Below are 18,655 nucleotides of genomic sequence, written 5' to 3'. Positions count from 1 at the left end.
CCCACAGTTCTAGTCTGTAAGTCCAGATTGGTTTCAGTAGTATTCTGTACAGTATTAGTTTGTTTTTTGTCGACAAATTAGATTGCGCCCGAGTAGTTTATAGAGTAATCTGAATCGTATATTTAGTTCCTGTCTTTTTATTTGGATGTGTTGTTTCCACGTCAGTCGTGAGTCAAGATAGAGCCCAAGGTATCGTCCACAGTCAGCTTTAGAAATAGGGATATTGTTGAGATGTATTGTGAGGAGTTTTGCTTCGTAGGGTAAATGTAATATGGGTGTATTTGTTTTCATTCATTTTTATTTTCCATATTTTGCTCCATTCTGCAATCCGATGTATGTGTGATTGGAACTCCTCCTAAGCAGGATCAGGATTGGACAAAAGGACGACTACGTCGTCGGCGAAGGATACAAAGAGAGCAGAAGTTGTGGATGTGTGATGGGTAGAGGAGGTACAAGAGTGGTCTGAGCACACTACCCTGTGGTACTCCCGCTCCGACAGGACAGTAGTCGGAGTCGGAGACTCAGATTAATCCGACCCTTACCGGACTCAGAAATATGGTCCAGTAAGGTAGGAGCGAAGGATTAGGTATAAGGTGTTTGGAATTGGAAGGTCACGCTTTAGTTTGTACAGGAGAGTGGAGACCTTCGTGCCATACACGATCAAACGGGAGTTTTTAAACTAATATTTTTCCTCAATAGAAAATAATGTAAATAATAAAAATGTGTTAATTTTTGTATGTCGTCTATATTATGGAAGGAAACGAAATCTATATCATCTAAGCATGTGTTTTTCAAAGTCAAATGCAAACTAATTATGATAACAACAACTGATTTTATTACTTAAAAAAACCAAAATAAAAATGCATTAAATTTCAGTATAGAATATCATTTAGAGTAGTGAACAAGAGTTTGGAATTTTAAGAGTAACAAAGAAAAAAGTAAAAAACAAAGAGAAAAAAGAAAAAGGTAAAAAAAAATCCATTGGCGTATGGTTTCGGTGGCCGTGGTGAGGAACATGGATTCTGCTCTCAGGTTAGAAAGGCTGTGCGGTTGGTGAATCTGCGAGTTCGGCGGTCTGTGCGTCGAGTGTGGCAGCCCTTTTTCGTCGAGTGACGATCGTTTTTATTCCGGGTCTCCTAGGGCGAAAATATGACAATGGTCTCGAAAACTGCCCTGGGGATCGCCGCCGGCATCTTTGGCACCCTCTTCGTCGGCTACTGTGTCTATTTCGACAGGCAGAGGAGGAGCGACCCTAACTTTAAGAAGAAACTCAAAGAAAGTAAGATAAATGATCCGGTCACGTTTTCATTCAACAGCATGGGGCCAGTTTATTGTTTTACTTATTCTCTTATTCTTAGTTCCGTATCCCATTTTTATATATTTTTTTTTAACTTTAATAAAAACTGGGAAAAGCAAACAAAACTGTTGTGTTATTCACAGTTTTGTTTGCTCTTTCAATCGTCTAATTAAATCAAAATATACACACTAGCTCAACTTAGCAATCTTACATCAATCTGTGCGGTTGTTCGGAAAATAATGCAGATTTTGTGGTTTTAAAGTAAAAACAAATAAATGATTTTAAACATTTTTTATCTATTAAAATACCCTCCATCAGTCTCAATACATTTCTCCCCACGTGATGGCAACAGCTATACCCTCTGAATAGAATTTTGAGTCTATTATTAACAAATTCTATATACGCATTTTCTAACGACTTTTAATCAATAAATTTTTTATGTTGTAAAACGTTGTCCAGGTGTCCGAAAAAATGTTAGTGATAGGGGGAAGTCTGGAGAATAGGGAGGGTCAGGCAGAACCTCATAACCAAGATTCAACAGTTGTCGTGTTGTAACATGGGGCCAAGCGTTGTCATGTAACAGAATCAACCTTTTCCCAATGACCAAAGATGGCTTCTGTAATGCCAATTTTTGGTGCAACGCTCTATTTGAGAACATTACATATCGGCATTGATTGTTTCACCAGGTTTCAAGAAGTTGTAATAAATCAGCTCAAATGAAGCCTTACTGCATAAACAAGTGGGTATAGTCACATAAGTGTCAGTGGCGCAATAATTAAGGATTGACAAGGCATCATCACTGTAAGGTAAAGGTCTTGGGTTTGTATTCAGCAGCCCTGAATTGGATTCAACATACAAACTCACTAGTTTTCGTGGTCCGCTTGACCAACTAATATCATTCAATTAAGGTTTTTAGTTGAGATAAAAAGTCCGCGTCATGAGCAGGATTCAAACCTACAACCTTCAGCTTGATACGCCGCTACTCTACCACCTGAGCTATCATGACCTCGATCCAACTCTGGCACTAACTTCCCATCTCAACCCCACTCGTGACGCTGTCTTTTTATCTCAACTAAAAGTCTTAATTAAATTATAGAAACAAACTTTTTTTTCCCCAAAAAACACCGCTCTGAGGGTGAAAATACTCTGTGGGAGGGGGGAAAGATGGGAATAAATTAACAAATTTGAACTTCTTTTATGTCTAGCAAACAGACCGAATTCCATTTCTTTGGATGACAACTTGACGATGGCTCACTCTCTGTGGGGCGTCAATCGTCAAGTATGAGGAAAGATTTGCCAGTGGATTGTTTTAAGTTTTTTCCATCAAAAATGTGATCACAAATTCCTTAAAGCATTTGTGAGTTTATTTTGCAAGAATTTAATTATTTACAAGTTATTTTAACAGTAGTTTAAATAAATACTTAGAAAAAATTCAGACTTTTGTTACATATCAGTACATTAAAGGTTCGTAATTCAGCTGCAATTATTTTAAGATGTCAGATTTATGACATCACATTTATTTAAAATTGGTCATAATGTTTTAAGTATGAATAACTGATCAGCGAGAATAGCCAGATCAGTGTTATCAATCAATATTGGAACAATTGATATTGAGTAATTCACTTGTAAGAAATAATAATTTTTAAAATGTCTACTTTACAGCCTCACTGTGTTTGATTACAGGAAGGAAAGCCAACAAAATGAAATCACAACAGAAAAATCAGACTAAGTTCCCAGACTTGGCGAACCATGAAGCAATACAAGCTTTCTTCCTTCATCAAGTAAGTGTTTCAGTCTTGTGCCGACCTGTTGATTATCACACTTTTCACATTTCTTTATTTTTGTCACACTTCACTTACCCTGTTAACAGAGCAAAGATGTTTTATCTAGACTAAACTTAAGTTTATTAATGTTCTATTTATTTTTGTTTGAGTGATTTAGTGCCTTCGTTTTTTTAGCAGTCCAAAGTTGTGCTGTAGGGGCAGTCAACAGCTAAGTCCCCAATACATGCAGTTTTTAAACCTAGCCACACTCACACTACATTGTTAAATACATTCTTTCCAATTTATTATATGTATTATTCATTGATGTGGTGGAGTACTCAATATTCCTTTGCCACACGTTACACATTACACATCTAAATGAGGGTCAATAGGGTAGTCAGAATTCCATCCGCCATCACCACACATTCACTTGCAAAGAAGACAAAAGGAAATATAAAACGAGATATATACCGAGTGCTATAACAAGGTTAGTTCACACAGAGTAGTTTGTGTCGACTTGACCATTACAACCAGGAAAAATGTTTAGACTTGAAATGATCTTGAATGCCTGCGAGCTCATCTATTGTTGGTTCAACAAGTCACTCCACCCCCCTCGGCAGTTTCCAACTGTATCAATTCCAAACCTAAACCTTGACAATGAAGTAAATCCCATTTTAATGTGTTTATTATTATTATTTCAAAGAAAAAATAAGCTCAAAAAAGGCATATCTGGTTCCACCCCAATTATCAGTGTTCAAAGAAAGGTTTTTTTTTAGGGCTGTGGCCTCAATTAAAGGAGGATGAAGGGATTTTCTTTTAAATTTTACAAATATGACCAAAATTTCTTTTTATTAGCTTGTCAGTGCTGAATTTCTGTGGAATGTCTTATTTCCCATATCAATGGCATTTCTTCAATGAACAGTTTATTTAACATTTAATAGAAAAAGCTAAAATCACTTTGCTTACCCAAAGCTTCTCAGATTACAGCATGGTGTGAACGGAGAGCAAAATATTATCCGAACAAACCACTGTAATACATTGGATGATGGGTCAAAGTGATATTTGTTCTGTTGGTAAATCCACAAATCGAGCGGATAGAACGATCTGTTAAGTCAACAAAACCACTCCTTTTAGCTTAAAACATCCCTGTTTCCACCAAAAATTGCATTTTTTGTATCGGAGGGTCAGATCAAGGTGGTCAGGTACGGAGATTGGGACATTCCGGCCTTAACCTTTTCGTCATCTTCCAGATCCTACGTGTTCAGGAATGATCGTTTTGCTGAGATAGTCCAGTTCGTGGAATTTCTCCGACAAGACTGTCAGGGACAGCAGTAACCACATGTATTGGGTTGTCCAGAAAATTATGCAGGTTTATTGTTATGAAATAAAAACAATTTACCCTCCATCATTTTCAATACACTTCTCCAAACAAGCCTCATAACCATTTGTCATTCTTCACTCTTATTTTCTGACACCTTAAACATTGAAAAATGGAGATCTGTTTGCATGGGATGAAGAGAGGCTTCCGATTCTGTGAAAGAGCCCATGTGTTCCTTGATATATGCAGCTTCCTTCATTGATGATGTTTGAGAGGACAACTTTTTATTTTTTTTCTCTTTGGGGATTGAAACCCCTCCCCCCACTATGGTCTGGCAGTGGCTTGGGTTTAAATCTCCTTATTATATTAAATATTTTTTATTTTTCCTTTATACAAGGCAAATAATGTGTTATTTTTAGGTTCAGTTAGGAGAAGAACTTTTGGGTCAAGGAGATGTTGACGGAGGTATCGAACATCTCTGCAATGCCGTCACCATCTGTGGCCAACCAAACCAAATCCTTGAAATATTACAACAGACACTGCCTCCAAATTTGTTCCTTACTCTTTTGCAGCGACTTCCAAATTCAAGTCAGGTACGATCAATCGAGGAATTAAAATGGTTTTTATCTACCATTTTTTAATTTTTCATATATATTTCTGTTGTTTGCAGAGGGTCATGGAAGGTGGAGAAAACACACTGGTTGAAGACGATGTTGAATAATTTTAAACTAAATGTAGCAAAATTAAGTAGGAACGTTTTTTTTGTTTGTTTTAAAAATTTATTTACTTAGTTTTACTTCCACTCAAATTTTATTGAGGTGTAAATTTGTTCTTTTTTTTAGTCATAAATTAAAAAAAAAGTATTTTTCATTTTTGTTTTTATTTTGATATATTGTAAACTAAAATGGTATTGAATTCATGCCATTTCTAACAAAACACCTTTAAACTAACAAATTAACTGAGAGTTTTGTAAATATTGTTTTCTGTTTTGTCTGTTTTTAATATTTCTTCATTAAGTGGAACTTGCTAAGCTGTTATAGAAAAATAAGGAATATGAACAGAAGTTAGTAGTTGATAGAAGTCAACAAGGACTATAGCAATTTAGATGAAATTGTGTAGAAAGACCTTTACATTTCTCATGGCCATGATGAATAAATCTTATAGAAATGTTTAAGGGATTCAAGTTAAAAAACAAAAGTTGTTAATTTTCTTAAATATAAGCGTTTGATTTGTGTACTTGGTGGTCTATCAGGCAGAAGAAATGTAGCGATTTCTACAATATTTCAATTTACCCAAATCAAGAAGGGTTTAAGGGGATTCAGATGGCATAATGATGATTGTATGAACACAGAGCATAATGAATATGTACATGGTTGAATATAGTTATAGTCACTTAATGTCATTACTCGCTGAAAAGTAATGTATATTAGTCATGTTATGGTTTTGTCTTTTGATCTTTCGGAATGTAAGTCTTGAATTGCTGAACTGAGACTCTTTCTAGATGATCTGGCCATTTTAAGATTTACTTAAAAAATGGAGGCTTTGGAGCAAATTAGTAAATAAATGAATAGATGGCTGAAGAGGTCATAGTAGTTCAGCCTGTAAAATATATAAAATAGAGAGGAATTTTGTTAAAATATGTTAGCATGATAAAGTTATTGATACGCTTTGATAATAATGCTCTGGTTTTTCATTCTAATAAAGACAAATTAATTTTTAAAATTAATATTTATCTATTTGTAATGTTTGTTTTTTACAACAATATTTTTGTCACACTATATAAGTGTAAGCGATGCACACTCAAATGGATATATTTTCCTGAAATTGTTGTTGAGACTAAAAATAAAATTATATTCATTTATTTTTTGGATTTATTATTTAGTGATACATGAAATTAACTGTTAATTATTTTTAAATTATTTAGTTATATTTAAACATTTTATATAAGAGGATGAGAACCAGCGTATTCAGCATTATGTGGACATTGGCAGATATAAGAGGGTGTTTCAAAAAATATATAATGGGTACGCAGTGTAGTGTAAAGTAAAAATGAGTCAGTTTCATTTATGATTTATTGAAGAGAAAATAACTTATGGGCGTATTGTGTGACAATTACACTACTAACAAGTTGTGTAATTATCAGTAAGTGGATTATAATCATATATTCAATTTGTCCAAACACATTTAAAAACTTGTTTATTTATTCTTTTAAATAAATAATTAATTTTTTATCTCTAGGTATTATTTTTTATTGTGTAAGAAAATCTTTTAAGCTTCTTTAGAGCATTTTGTAATTAAGCCATTTTTGCTTTAGATCCTTTTTATTTTGTTAAGATTATTATTCTGGAATAAGATCATACTATGTATCTACAAAACAAACGAGTCACCCACCTCCAATATTCAGCCCCATTACATTTGCAGAATGCATTTTTGATTTAATTCAGCAGAGTATTGTGTTTTACATTTATTCATGTCACACTTTTTTATTAGAAACCAGTTTAGTTTGATCATATTTATCTGCCATTCAGTGACAGGTTCATCTCACAAACTACATTTAAAAAAAAAAAAATTAACGCATATCTGCCTGATTACTGATTTATATAAGCTCAAATCTGCACGTGCATGTATGTACGTTCACGTGTGTACAGATTATTTCTTGAAGTTCACCAGCAATCCTAGCTTTTGTAGTTTACTACCGGCAGGCTGACATTCACCCTTCTTACATTCTTACTTCCATACTATTTACTCAGTCATGGAGTACTCAATATTTTTCCATCACCCTATACACAAGTATTCAAGAAATGGCACCTTTCAATTAAGTGGAACACATCGAGCAACCTTTCTCTACATGACAGACAGATATGCGGCCTTTATCAAAAAAGTAAGTATCCTTGTCAATATGGCCTATTTCTTAATCAGGTAAGGATGATACAAATCAGGTCTAGCAAGGGCCACCTATCGACGTTGATAAGTAAAAGCTTCTGTGCTGATCCAGCCCACCGATGCTGCCATTTTGTTTTAATCAAGTTTTTTGTTGCATTTTTACTGTCAGGGCTGGATTGCAGTGGATAGGTCCAGTGGTTGTCGACCATAGCCGGCTTGTCTACCTTTTTGTTACTCTCCAGCCTTTTGTGTCCAGGTAGTAGATGACAACCACCGTTTTGCTCAAGCTTGTCGTCTTTTTTTTCCACTGTCCAGATGCTGTTATCATAGAGAATCCACCTTTCATCACAAGTAACAATTCTATTCAGAAAAAATTTGCTTCTGTTTCGGCAAAGAAGTGTTGTGAAAACTTCATAGTGATGATTTTGTTGGCAGATGTTTAATGCACAAGGAACCCAACTTTCGGGTTTGTTCACCTTTCCAATTTCCATGAGATGGTCGGCAACAATCAATTTGAAAAATTTTCTGTAAGTTCTCGGACAGTTGTTCTGTGATATTCTTCGACCAACGCTCACAGAACAACATCTAGGAAAGAAAGACCCAGACTTCATTAATGTTTCTAGCTGTTTGAGCACCATTTCGACTGAGTTTAAACTCGTAAAATGAAAGTACGAAAAAATCACAAGTTGAGATCTTAGTAAAGACAGAATTATTCCTAAGTAACAAAATGCTACTGAGGTAAGATAACATTTTCGTTTGGAAGAGGAAGTGTTGACATTCATACAAAAGAATAATCCATCAAATGTAAACAATTCATCAAATTGGGGGGGGTAATTGAAAAAAACACAAGAAAATCTGCATTATTTTCTGGACAACTCAATAAAATATTTTATTGATGGCATTCCTAAAAAATTAACAATAAAGAGAAATGTTAGAAACGTACTACATGTTTTTATTATGTTCAGTTGCACAAGGTATGATTATCTAACATTATAACAGCATTTTTCAAATGCAAACATTATTTTTTTAAATTATCTAACTGCACAAAAATGAATATGGATATTGCCTATTTTGTAGTATTTACTTTCCATAGCATTTTTATATTATTTTTATTATAAATTGCGTTAGAAATTATGTTTTTTACTGAAGGAAAACTTAATACAACTAACAAGAATGTAACGGTTAATTTAATTAAAATTAATTATATAAGAATAAATTATAAATATCCCTATTAATTTTTTAGCAGTTTAAATATTTGCCAAACAAAAAAGTACCAAATCTGACGAATATTTGAAGATTGAGGAGTGGGCTTGAACTTTGTAATTTGACGTCACCCCGGGGAAGCTTGATGCGGCGAGGGTGCGTCTCCCGTCTCGCCATCCGGCCTCGATCTCGAAGGTTGAGACTCGAGAGTTGTTCTGGTATAGTCTCTAACCTCCTCAGTCATCACTCCTCACCATCAGTTCTCGACCTCGCACTCTTCAGAGTTCAGACCCCGGCCACAGACGGTCAGATCACCGACGTTCGACCAGCTCGTTTCGACTTCTTCATATCCAGAAGAACGATGTCTGACTAGAATACAAGACGGTCACGTTCCAAAATTCTTCGTCGAGTCTTTTCGTGTCCCTTCGTACAACTCTGATGGGAACCGAAATGAAAACCTTGGTCGATCTCCCAGAAATTGTGCTAGAGAAAATATTCTCTTTTCTTACCTTTGACAACATATCCCTGAATAGGACAGTGAGTATTAGCGATGTTTGAGATATTTCTGTCCAGATTTTTACCGAGGCTCTCAAAGACAAAAGCCCAACAATAAGATTCGTTAATGACGTTTAATTTCGCGACTACAGAAACAAATCTTTTTTACCTTTACGAGTGTCAGGGCAAAAGTCAAAATCAGAAATAAACAATACATGCAATACAAACCTGACCAATGATTATATGATAAATAACCACAAGGAGAAAAAATTGGATACATTTACAATATGTGAAACAATTTGTAAGTTTGTTGGAAGATGAGATGGGCTGTTTCAATCAGTTTGGTGTGAGGAATGATTCTACCGATAATCTACCTGTACTATGTAATCTCTATATGTGGCATGGCAGATGCCTGGCCGGCCAAGCCAAAAAATATTAGTTACTTAAAATATGTTAAGAAAAGGAATTTCCTTCTTTAAACTGATGATTTGAAACCATCAGTACCCTCCCGGAGAGTCTTTATTTCCAGAACTTAAGTCTACTCATGAATAGTGTCAACAGAATTCATTGGTGCTGAATATTAAGAAATTCACACTCTCAAAACCTACCCAATCAATTATGATTATACTATAGACCCGCAACTTCGGCCATAGGGGACACATAAGGTTTTAATATATCTTTCTAATGCGATGCAGAGTGCTGGTATGGCATTCCAATGTAATTTCTTGTTTCTCAACTTCTTCTCTTCTTCAGTTCACTTTGGTCTATACATGGTAAAAAATTGTCTCTCCATCATGAGCACATGACAGACTTTCCTCCGCCGGCCTTGCGAACAGCAACATCCGCACCCCAACCTTTTGCTGCTGATGTGATATTTGACCACGGTCGGCCCCATTGCCCGCAGTGACTTGGCCAACGCTACTGGGATCACCCCCCTACACCTTAGGGATGGAATTGCAAAAAATCCTTTCTTAGCCACTATCCATGTCATTATGGGAATGCACTGTCGAAATTTCTGCCATTTAGATCCAGCGGTTTGGTCTGTGCGTTGTCTGTCAGTCAATCATGGAACTGTTATCAAACTGAATTTCATTTCTCACATCCCACAGAACACAAATACTTCTTATTGAGCTCTCAGGAACATCAGACAAGCCAGTGTATTTGCTGATTCAAAAACCCTTCTTTACTGTTCCTTTATTAGATCCCATCCTGATTATTCCTGTTATCTAGTACCCACATTATGATAAACAAATCCAAAGGGTTCAGAAGATCTAAGATACAGCTTACAAACTTAAAATTGCCCATGCTATACTTAATATTTTGGATTCCTTTGATATCTTAACTATAGAAAAGAGAAGAATTTACCTTGACCTCACCTTACTTTATAAACTGAATAATCAGATCGAGTCTTCTTATTTATTTTCCAATTAAATGTTAATGTTCCCAAGCTCTCATCTCAGAAATATAAAATATTCTTCATTTCTGCTCATAAGACTTTAAAGAAAGCCCCTTCGAAAGGTTAATACATACGGCTAATGCATATCAACATTTCTCATACCAAGATAATGTTAGCATTTTTAAAAATCAATTGCTTTCTGCACACAATATATAAATGTTTAGATTATGAACTATTTTCATATCCATTTTATGTACATCTCATTATTGTTCTATTATACTCAGTTCTTGCTTTTTAAGTTTTAGTTTATCATCTGTTGCCCCTTCTGAACAAGTTTATAAACAATTCATTTTATTTTGACATGTAACATGAAATATTGTTTCATATTCAACCTGAAATGTATTGTTTTTTTATTATGAGATCTTATTTTCTTTACAAATCATTGCCTACTTTAATTTTAAATAATACTTTCTGTTCAATGTTTCCATAAAAATTAGAAAGATGAAATAATGGTTCATTACTTTGGAAATGTATTGCAAAATAATATTAGGTGCCTTCATTTTGACAACTTCACTTGAACCCTTCAATTTTCATCATGTATTGTGATTTTATTTATCATTGTTTAGGTTTGTACAAAATTTAACGAGATTGGGTGTAAAGCCCTAAACAAAGGGTATTTCGCTGCTGAAAGGTTTCATGGCAAAACTTTGAAGTCAATCAAGGCGAAACTGCCAAGGAGAGAATCCGAGCGAAGGGCACATCCTTTAGCAAGGCAGTGTGACATCCTAATTGCTATTGAAACAAGACTGTCAATGCTTTCTATGACTTATACCAAGTGGATAGATGCCAAATTGTGTTGTTTCATCCCTGGAAAGGTAATAATTTTTTAAAAATTACATTAGGAATAATTTAATGTGTTCTTTTTTAGGTTATAGATGAAATAATGAGAGTATTGAGGTGTGTAGCTCATAATCCAAACCAACCAAGGACACACGAAATTCTTCAAGAACTCAGAGACATTTCTTCAATGGCAATGGAACATTTTGATGAGAAAATCTTACCCCAGCTAAAAGGCAACCGCTATCTCCCCATCTATCTTCAAGGTTTATTCTTCTAAAAATAGTATTCATAGTTCTGGTGATTTTTCCAAACACAATTTTTTAATTTTCTGTATTTGTAGGATCTAGATTTAGAGACCCAGCTGATCAATTTGGTGTTCTCCCTAAGCCAAAAAACAATATGTTTCCAGCTACTCAAAAAGTCATTACAGTAGTTGATTTTAATAAGCTTGTCATGAGGGTAAACTTTTTTTGTACACAAAAGACCAATTTTAATGGGATTTAAAAAGAAGTTCAATAAAATTTTGAAAATTGCATGTTACATTAAATGAAATTTTCCCAGGAAAGAAAATACAAATGGTTTGAAGGTATTTGTTTCTAATAGGAATCTATGAACAGGCGCAAAATTAAAGCTCAAGCACTTGAAATATCAGAATTGCGTAAACATGTTGAAGAATGGGAGGCAAAGTTGAGGGATTTGTCTGCTAATCTGACAAAAGCCACTGAGCTACCTTCAACAAGTTCCATCAGTAAGAATATACAGTATAAAATAGTTAAAATAAAATAACATTTCTGTTTCTTCCAGTGCCGTCAGGTTCGGCCAAACGTAAGAAGGATGATGCAGAATTAAGATCAAAACAAGTGAAGTCCAGTCCTAGAAAGAGGAGCAAAATTACTTAATTACATCACAAGTCAGGATGGGCTAAATAATTTTGCCTTTCAGCTGAGAGGGGATAAAAAAAAAGAATCTCTTGTTGCCAAAAGTTTGTAGTTGTGAACACACTGTTATTTCTTTGTTGCCTGATCCTATGTACAGTATAGTTTAATTTATTTAACACTTTATTATTATTTAGTTCATGTAAATAAATTCATTTTGAAAATTATTTCTTCAAACTTGCCGAGTTATTAAGTTGAATCAACACATTACACATGTATACTTTTAATGGAAAGGTATGTGAGTTAAATTTTTTCATACAAAGCTATAACATTTTTTGGAACCCTGACTTCTGCTTATGATTACATGTCTTACGTTTAAATATGTATGTGCCTATTGAATAGGTTAATCTTAAAGAAATGCAAATAAAACACATGAACTTATAAATGATAAAGACTGAATTGTCTATTGTAAACAAGTTTTATTTCTTTTTAAATTCTGGTAGATTATTTATGTAAATAAAATAATATTCTCAAGCGTGTTTATAATGTGCCTATTCAGTTAAAAATAATAAATTGTAAAATGAGATATGTACAACGTGCAATACTTATTTAGTTCTAGTAATAAGTGTCTAGGTGTGTTTATACTTGCTACAATTTGTTTCTATGTAAAATATAATTTTTTTTAATATGTATATTTTATTTGCAATTTTTTTTCTCTCGTATTAGTGCCACATATAACAGGGAACAGGGTTTCTGCACCCCCTATGACATATTACAGGTTTTACAATCATTACAATAAATTAGTGCAATATTCAGTTCTATATTTTGTTTTTTGAGTAAAAGCATGACAAAAGTGCTTCAAAAATAGACACCATAGCGACAATAATCCATTGATTTTTTTTTACTGGTAAAGTTTTTATAAAAATTTTTGCTCAAATTTTATGGGGCAAGTCAATGAGATGGTTAGGGATGGTTAGGGTTTTTTTTTTTTTTTTTTTTTTTTTTTTTTTTTTTTTTTTTTTTTTTTTTTTTTTTTTGGCCTCGTTGTTATACATTAGCCAAAGATTGTTTATAATGTATCATCTTTTCTCATGGAAAAATAATATCAGCACTGAAATTTTCCACATGTAGATCTTCATTATCTTCTACTAAATCTTCATTGGCAGATCGCTCCTGTTCGCTGTCAAGAGGGTTTTGTAGAGTCAGAAAACTATTACTAATTTGGAATTCTTCGAAGCATTTTACCTTTATCTACTCCAAAAAAAGTTTATTTCGTGTTAGCCCAATTTATATTATGCTATGGGATTATGGTGTGGGGGAGGAACTAGCAAGGATATAAGCTGCTAAAAATGAATAGGGATATTGCCAAGTTTGTAGTATTTACTTTCCCTAGCATTTTTATTTAATTTAAATTAAAGTGTTAAAATTTAAAATGTATTTTCTATTTTGTTTTATCCAACTAACAAGAATATATCGGTTTATTTAAGTAAAATTAGTAGAATATGAATAAATTACCAACATCCCTATTCATTTGTGAGTAGTTTATTATGTGCCCTAAAAGACACATAAAATTGTATAATAAAATTAAATCTAAATAAACCACGAATATACAACACAAAGTTATTATACATGGAATTTAAATTTAAAACAATTATTTTTAAAATATTCGTTTTCATAAGTTTAAATTTATAATTAATCCATATTTGTTTAGTGGCCATAATTGACCATATTAATTATTTGAATATATATTGTTTCACAAATCCTCAAACTTATATTGCACAAGATTAAATTATTACGATGATTTATGAGAAATAAATACAGCTAAATACTATAATTTTTCTTGTAACAGCATACTTAAATATATTTAATAAAAATATCAATATCAGTAGTTTCAGACCTTTAACCAGTTATAAGAAAAGATACTATTCATACATTTCTGACTCAATAAATTAAGTATCTGACAGACTTTTTTTCTAAATTAATATTATTTTTTACTTGTTATGCTATAATGAAAAGATATTGTTAATTTTACAACTCCTGCTATTTGACTGTGTGGAGAAAAAAAATATCTTTATTAATTTCCATTATAGTGAGATAAAGAATTTTTTTCTGCTGGCTAGTGGCTATTACTGGCTCCTTACATTTTGTCTATTTCTCATTTGATTTATTACCCTTATATTTGATCTTTAACCTTTTTAAACATGATTAAAATGTGCTAAGACAATTAAAATACACATTCATAATGTTTAAAAGATTTTGTAACCTTAGTTTGGTGGGTCTCAAGAGTTCTTGGTTCTTGGGCTGAGACTCCACCCCTATAATTACACTAAAATTGTGTATAGCCTAAACCTATGATTGGGAGCCCGGTATGGTGATTTTCACCTTGAAGCCCTCCCTTCACAAATAAATATATTCATACAAATTGAAAATCATGCATTCGCTTAATTTAACCTAATTGGTTGGCAGGCACTTGATGTCCCATACTGATCGAGTCCATAATACTAACTACTATTATTATTGTATCCAATGATTGGGTTATTTCTAATTCATGTACTTATACATGTTTCTTCTTGTGAGTCTTTAAGTATAGCTAGGATAATATTATATGAAACTTGTTTTATTTATAACATGATAGTTTGGAAGTTTATTTTGATTATATTTCATTTGACTGAACCGCTTATTTAACCAGACCAGCCTTTAAATTATCACATTCTGAAAAATGCTACAGTAAATGCAAGTCTAATCTTACTAGTCGATATATTTTATACAATGAGATTTATCTGAGGTCTGTGGGGTCATGAACCTGTACCTTGGCCATTAAATATCTCAAAATGTTAGTAATTTTCAATTGTAAACAAATGAGGGCTCATTCATAATATCAATGCATGATTTTGAAAATATTATTAGGGAAATTTCCTTATTTTCTTCTTCTTTTTCACATTTGAATAGTTTTATTATATTAATATTTTTTATTATATTTATATTATTATATTTCATATTACTATTATATTATTATATTCCAGGAGGAATACATAACTAATAACTTAATAACCTAATAACCTTAGATAAAAAGAATAATTAATTGAAATAATTAATGCGGTCAATTATGACTGGTAAACATATATGGATTTATACCTAATAACTTTGGTTCTTAGGCAATGCTTATGATTGATTAGAGAGCAGATTTTTATCAAGTAAAAACTCAAAATATGTCTTTATTTTTACTAAAATATGTAATATAAAACAAGAATTTTTTTTTTACATATTTAAAAAAAAATTCTATGTACCTTGTACAGAAGCTTATATTGGCAGGTGACAGGCTGTGTGAAAATGTGCAACATTAACGGTTTTTAATTTCTTCAAAATGTCATAAAGCACCATAATATCTCAATACTTCACTTTTTTTAAAATATGTAAACACATAGTGCATAGTTATGATATAAACAATAATGTTTTTGTATGATAAAAAATGATAAAAACTTAGTTATAAAAAGTTGTGTCGTTTTAAAAGTAGTCAAAAATATCAATACAATATTGTTTGCATTGATTAATCCATCGCAGAAACATATAGAGTTATACTGTTAAAAATTCTAAATAAAAGTTTTCCTGTCGATAATGACTGAAGCATGAGGTCCAATTCTTTGATCCGATCCACTGACTGTGCAATTTACATGTCGCGCATGTTCTCGTAGTGGTAAATGACAGGTCTGATGAGGAAAACTGTAAAAGTGGTTACTAGGCTCTGTACAAATTAAAAGTGGTGATTGTTGGACTCCTTGTGATTGTGTCTGCACAGTGAGAGTGTCCAAGGTGAAGATTCCCTGTGGAGTCGAGATGAAATATTTGAAATAGGGGCGGGAAGAGGTAGAGTTAGGGTCGAAGCCGTCAGAGGGCGGTGGGCTCGGAGCCGTCCGGGAGACTCCGCTGATTCGACCTGTCGGCCATTCTCGCCCCCTTCCCAGCTTAAAGCGCACGGCCGAGCCTGCCAAAACAACAAATCCAGTTCACTCTGCCGTAGGGACTCAGTTGCATTTCCTAAAAGTTTTCACTACCGAATTTATTATGTCTTACAACGGTGACGGTGGAATGGCGAAGAGGATGAGGACCGATTCGGACGGTGTCATGCAGAGGGTGAGTACGCTCATGTTCAACGGCCGACGCCGCCTCTCTTTCCTTCTTTCCCTTCTGCCCGGCTGTCTTCTCTCGTCCACAGGATTTCCGCGACTCGTCCTCACCTTTTTTTTCCACGCTTCTTCTCCGCTCACCGGCTCCCCCGTTCTCGCCTTTGTTTTCCTCATGATTTTATTTTAATTATCCCAATCGATCACATGTGGTTTTTTTTTATTAAATCACTCCTTTTTTCGGCATTTCGACTAGCGATAGTTTCGTACAACAATCCGTTCCATTTTAGAGAAAACACTGCTTCTATTTTGAGAGTTTTGGCGATCGTTCGACGGCAAATCGGAGGAGTTCGGGATAAATTTGAACACGGGTGTTTTTAGGTATACTTCAAACCGAGAATGATGTCCGAAGGGCTGACGAGAAGATGGTCCATTTGGGTAACAAATTTTCATCTCTCCTTAATTTTTAAGAATGTTAAAAAAAAGAAGAAGCAAAACCGGTCCAAGCGCGTATAACTTCACCGACATGTTTTCTTCTTCTTATTCATACAGACGCCATAGCGTGCATTCGAAAGGACGACTAGAACCTATGTAGGACTCTTCTTGTTGCGTTCTCTTCGCCGGGCTCGTATATTACCTTGATATCGATCTGTTTGTGTTTTTGTTGTAGCCCTTCTGACAACCAAACCGCCTCTTGTACGATTACAAATCTGTCCGAAAATCCATTATCTGTTTTTCCTTTAAAATCGAGAAAAAAATATAAACTATGCTCGTTGGATAAAATTTATGTTCGCCGTGGAAAATTTTTGTGCCTATTTGTTTGAGGATCAGGTAAAACGGTCATCGGATGAAGAAAAACACCAAAAACATGCCGAGCTTTCGTCATATTGATCTTGAGGGTCTAAACAAAATAAAATTTTTGAATACCAAATGGCTCTTATGACAAACACCTTTTCCAGATACAAATTAAAGTTTATTACTTACAGTTATGGTCCACGGTGATGAAGCAAAGTCTTACTTCGATCGACTTGCTCCCTCGGCCGTCCACTACATTTCAACGTTTCGCCGATGCCTTCGAATTTTACGAATTTCAATCCTCAATACTTATAAAACTACGACGCCATCGTTCTTAAATAACAGCAACTTAGTTCAATACGCTTATACTCACAGTATGGTCCAGATTAAAATTTACAAAAGTTGAATTTCAATTTAATTCAACTAACTCAATTGAAAAGTATTTCCCATTCTGGGGCCTGTAAAGAATGATTGTTAACTTCTACTTGTAAACTTTAATCTGGACCATTACTGTAAGTAAAATAAATCTTAATTTTGTGAAATTTAGGCCAAAAATTGTACTAATTCAGGTTAAAAAAAGGTCAACTTTAACACTACCAAATTTCTAAATATCCCTTCAATTAACATTAATTCTGATGCAATTCTAAAAAAAATAATCAACCAAGTCTGATAAAGGTCCTGGACCTGACATGATTCCTCCAGTTATCCTATGAAGTGCTCACTAATTAATTACTCCACTGCACTATCTATTTAATTTTTCTCTCTCTAAAGGAGAATTTCCAAAAAGATTAAAGATCGGTGGTATTGTTCCTTTATATAAGTCAGGAGAGCGTGTTAACATTAGAAACCTTGCCCTACATCTTTTCAGCCCACAATTGGCAAGCTTTTCGAATCTCTTGTTTTAGACGTACTTTCTCCTTATATCCGACCTCTAATTTCTGGCTTCCTCAAAGGCAGATCCACTGTCACCGATTTCCCTTATAAAAACGTACCATTTCTGCCTTTAAATCAAAATTGCAAGTTGATGTTATATTCACTGACTTCTCCAAGACCTTTGACTTGGTTGATCACAGTGTATTACTTCTAAAACTAGAATTTGGCTTATCTCCTGTGGTTTCACAGCTTGTTAAAAAAACCGTCTTCAGAGAGTTCGAATTAAGTCTATATTCCTCTGAATTGGAAAATAATTCTGACGTATCTCAGGGATCACACTTTGGTCCAGTTTTGTTTCTTCCCTTTATCAATGATCTTCCTTCTATTTTTTTTTCTGTAAGATCATTACTATTCGCAGACGATCTAAAATTATACTTGGTTGATCACAGTGTATTACTTCTAAAACTAGAATTTGGCTTATCTCCTGTGGTTTCACAGCTTGTTAAAAAAACCGTCTTCAGAGAGTTCGAATTAAGTCTATATTCCTCTGAATTGGAAAATAATTCTGACGTATCTCAGGGATCACACTTTGGTCCAGTTTTGTTTCTTCCCTTTATCAATGATCTTCCTTCTATTTTTTTTTCTGTAAGATCATTACTATTCGCAGACGATCTAAAATTATTTCAACCCTTCTCTAATATATAAACTTTCAGCATTCACTAGACAAATTATATAAATGGTGCTATGAAAATAACATGTCTTTGATCTTGGACAATCACTTATAATATAGAATAGA

General features: G+C 33.7%; 3 protein-coding genes across 7 annotated transcripts in view; all 3 read left to right on the top strand.

Moving 5' to 3' along the window:
* Nucleotides 1-829: 829 nt before the first annotated feature.
* LOC106668808 (mitochondrial import receptor subunit TOM20 homolog) lies at nt 830-6,239 on the top strand. Of its 2 annotated transcripts, XM_014397927.2 has the most exons (5): nt 839-966; nt 1,033-1,279; nt 2,981-3,078; nt 4,798-4,971; nt 5,049-6,239. In XM_014397927.2, the coding sequence occupies exons 2-5, from the start codon at nt 1,150-1,152 to the stop codon at nt 5,097-5,099; spliced, it is 453 nt and encodes a 150-aa protein (XP_014253413.1). In that variant the 5' UTR covers nt 839-966; nt 1,033-1,149; the 3' UTR covers nt 5,100-6,239. The 2 variants fall into 2 exon arrangements, with proteins under 2 accessions (XP_024080573.1, XP_014253413.1); XM_024224805.1 differs by having other exon boundaries at nt 830-1,279; nt 2,960-3,078.
* Nucleotides 6,240-8,544: 2,305 nt separating this feature from the next.
* Nucleotides 8,545-12,124, top strand: LOC106668825 (F-box only protein 28). The gene is made up of 6 exons (XM_014397957.2): nt 8,545-9,001; nt 10,982-11,230; nt 11,284-11,458; nt 11,536-11,654; nt 11,799-11,943; nt 12,000-12,124. The coding sequence occupies exons 1-6, from the start codon at nt 8,903-8,905 to the stop codon at nt 12,092-12,094; spliced, it is 882 nt and encodes a 293-aa protein (XP_014253443.1). The 5' UTR covers nt 8,545-8,902; the 3' UTR covers nt 12,095-12,124.
* Nucleotides 12,125-15,925: 3,801 nt separating this feature from the next.
* Nucleotides 15,926-18,655, top strand: part of LOC106668733 (heterogeneous nuclear ribonucleoprotein L) — a 74,397-nt gene continuing 71,667 nt past the window's right edge. The window contains exon 1 of one of the 4 annotated variants that reach the window (XM_014397735.2): nt 15,926-16,201. In XM_014397735.2, coding sequence (XP_014253221.1) covers nt 16,133-16,201 — 69 coding nt within the window. In that variant the 5' untranslated portion in view covers nt 15,926-16,132. Of the gene's footprint in view, nt 16,202-16,408; nt 16,630-18,655 lie in introns of those variants that run through there. The other 3 variants (XM_014397730.2, XM_014397727.2, XM_014397733.2) reach the window with 3 other exon arrangements.

This window comes from Cimex lectularius, unplaced genomic scaffold (genome assembly GCF_000648675.2).
Source record: "Cimex lectularius strain Harlan isolate CLEC.00 unplaced genomic scaffold, Clec_2.1 scaffold25, whole genome shotgun sequence".
NCBI lineage: Eukaryota > Metazoa > Arthropoda > Insecta > Hemiptera > Cimicidae > Cimex > Cimex lectularius.
Note: the sequence above shows the minus strand (reverse complement) of the source record. Positions and strands in the feature narration are given on the sequence as shown.

Coding starts and splice junctions, on each gene's coding strand:
- LOC106668825 (XM_014397957.2), top strand. CDS start 8,903: ATGGGAACCGAAATGAAAACCTTGGTCGATCTCCCAGAAATTGTGCTA. Junction 11,655..11,798: donor TTAATAAGCTTGTCATGAGG/GTAAACTTTTTT, acceptor TGTTTCTAATAG/GAATCTATGAACAGGCGCAA. Junction 11,944..11,999: donor ACCTTCAACAAGTTCCATCA/GTAAGAATATAC, acceptor TGTTTCTTCCAG/TGCCGTCAGGTTCGGCCAAA.
- LOC106668808 (XM_024224805.1), top strand. CDS start 1,150: ATGACAATGGTCTCGAAAACTGCCCTGGGGATCGCCGCCGGCATCTTT. Junction 1,280..2,959: donor TAAGAAGAAACTCAAAGAAA/GTAAGATAAATG, acceptor TCTACTTTACAG/CCTCACTGTGTTTGATTACA. Junction 4,972..5,048: donor GACTTCCAAATTCAAGTCAG/GTACGATCAATC, acceptor TGTTGTTTGCAG/AGGGTCATGGAAGGTGGAGA.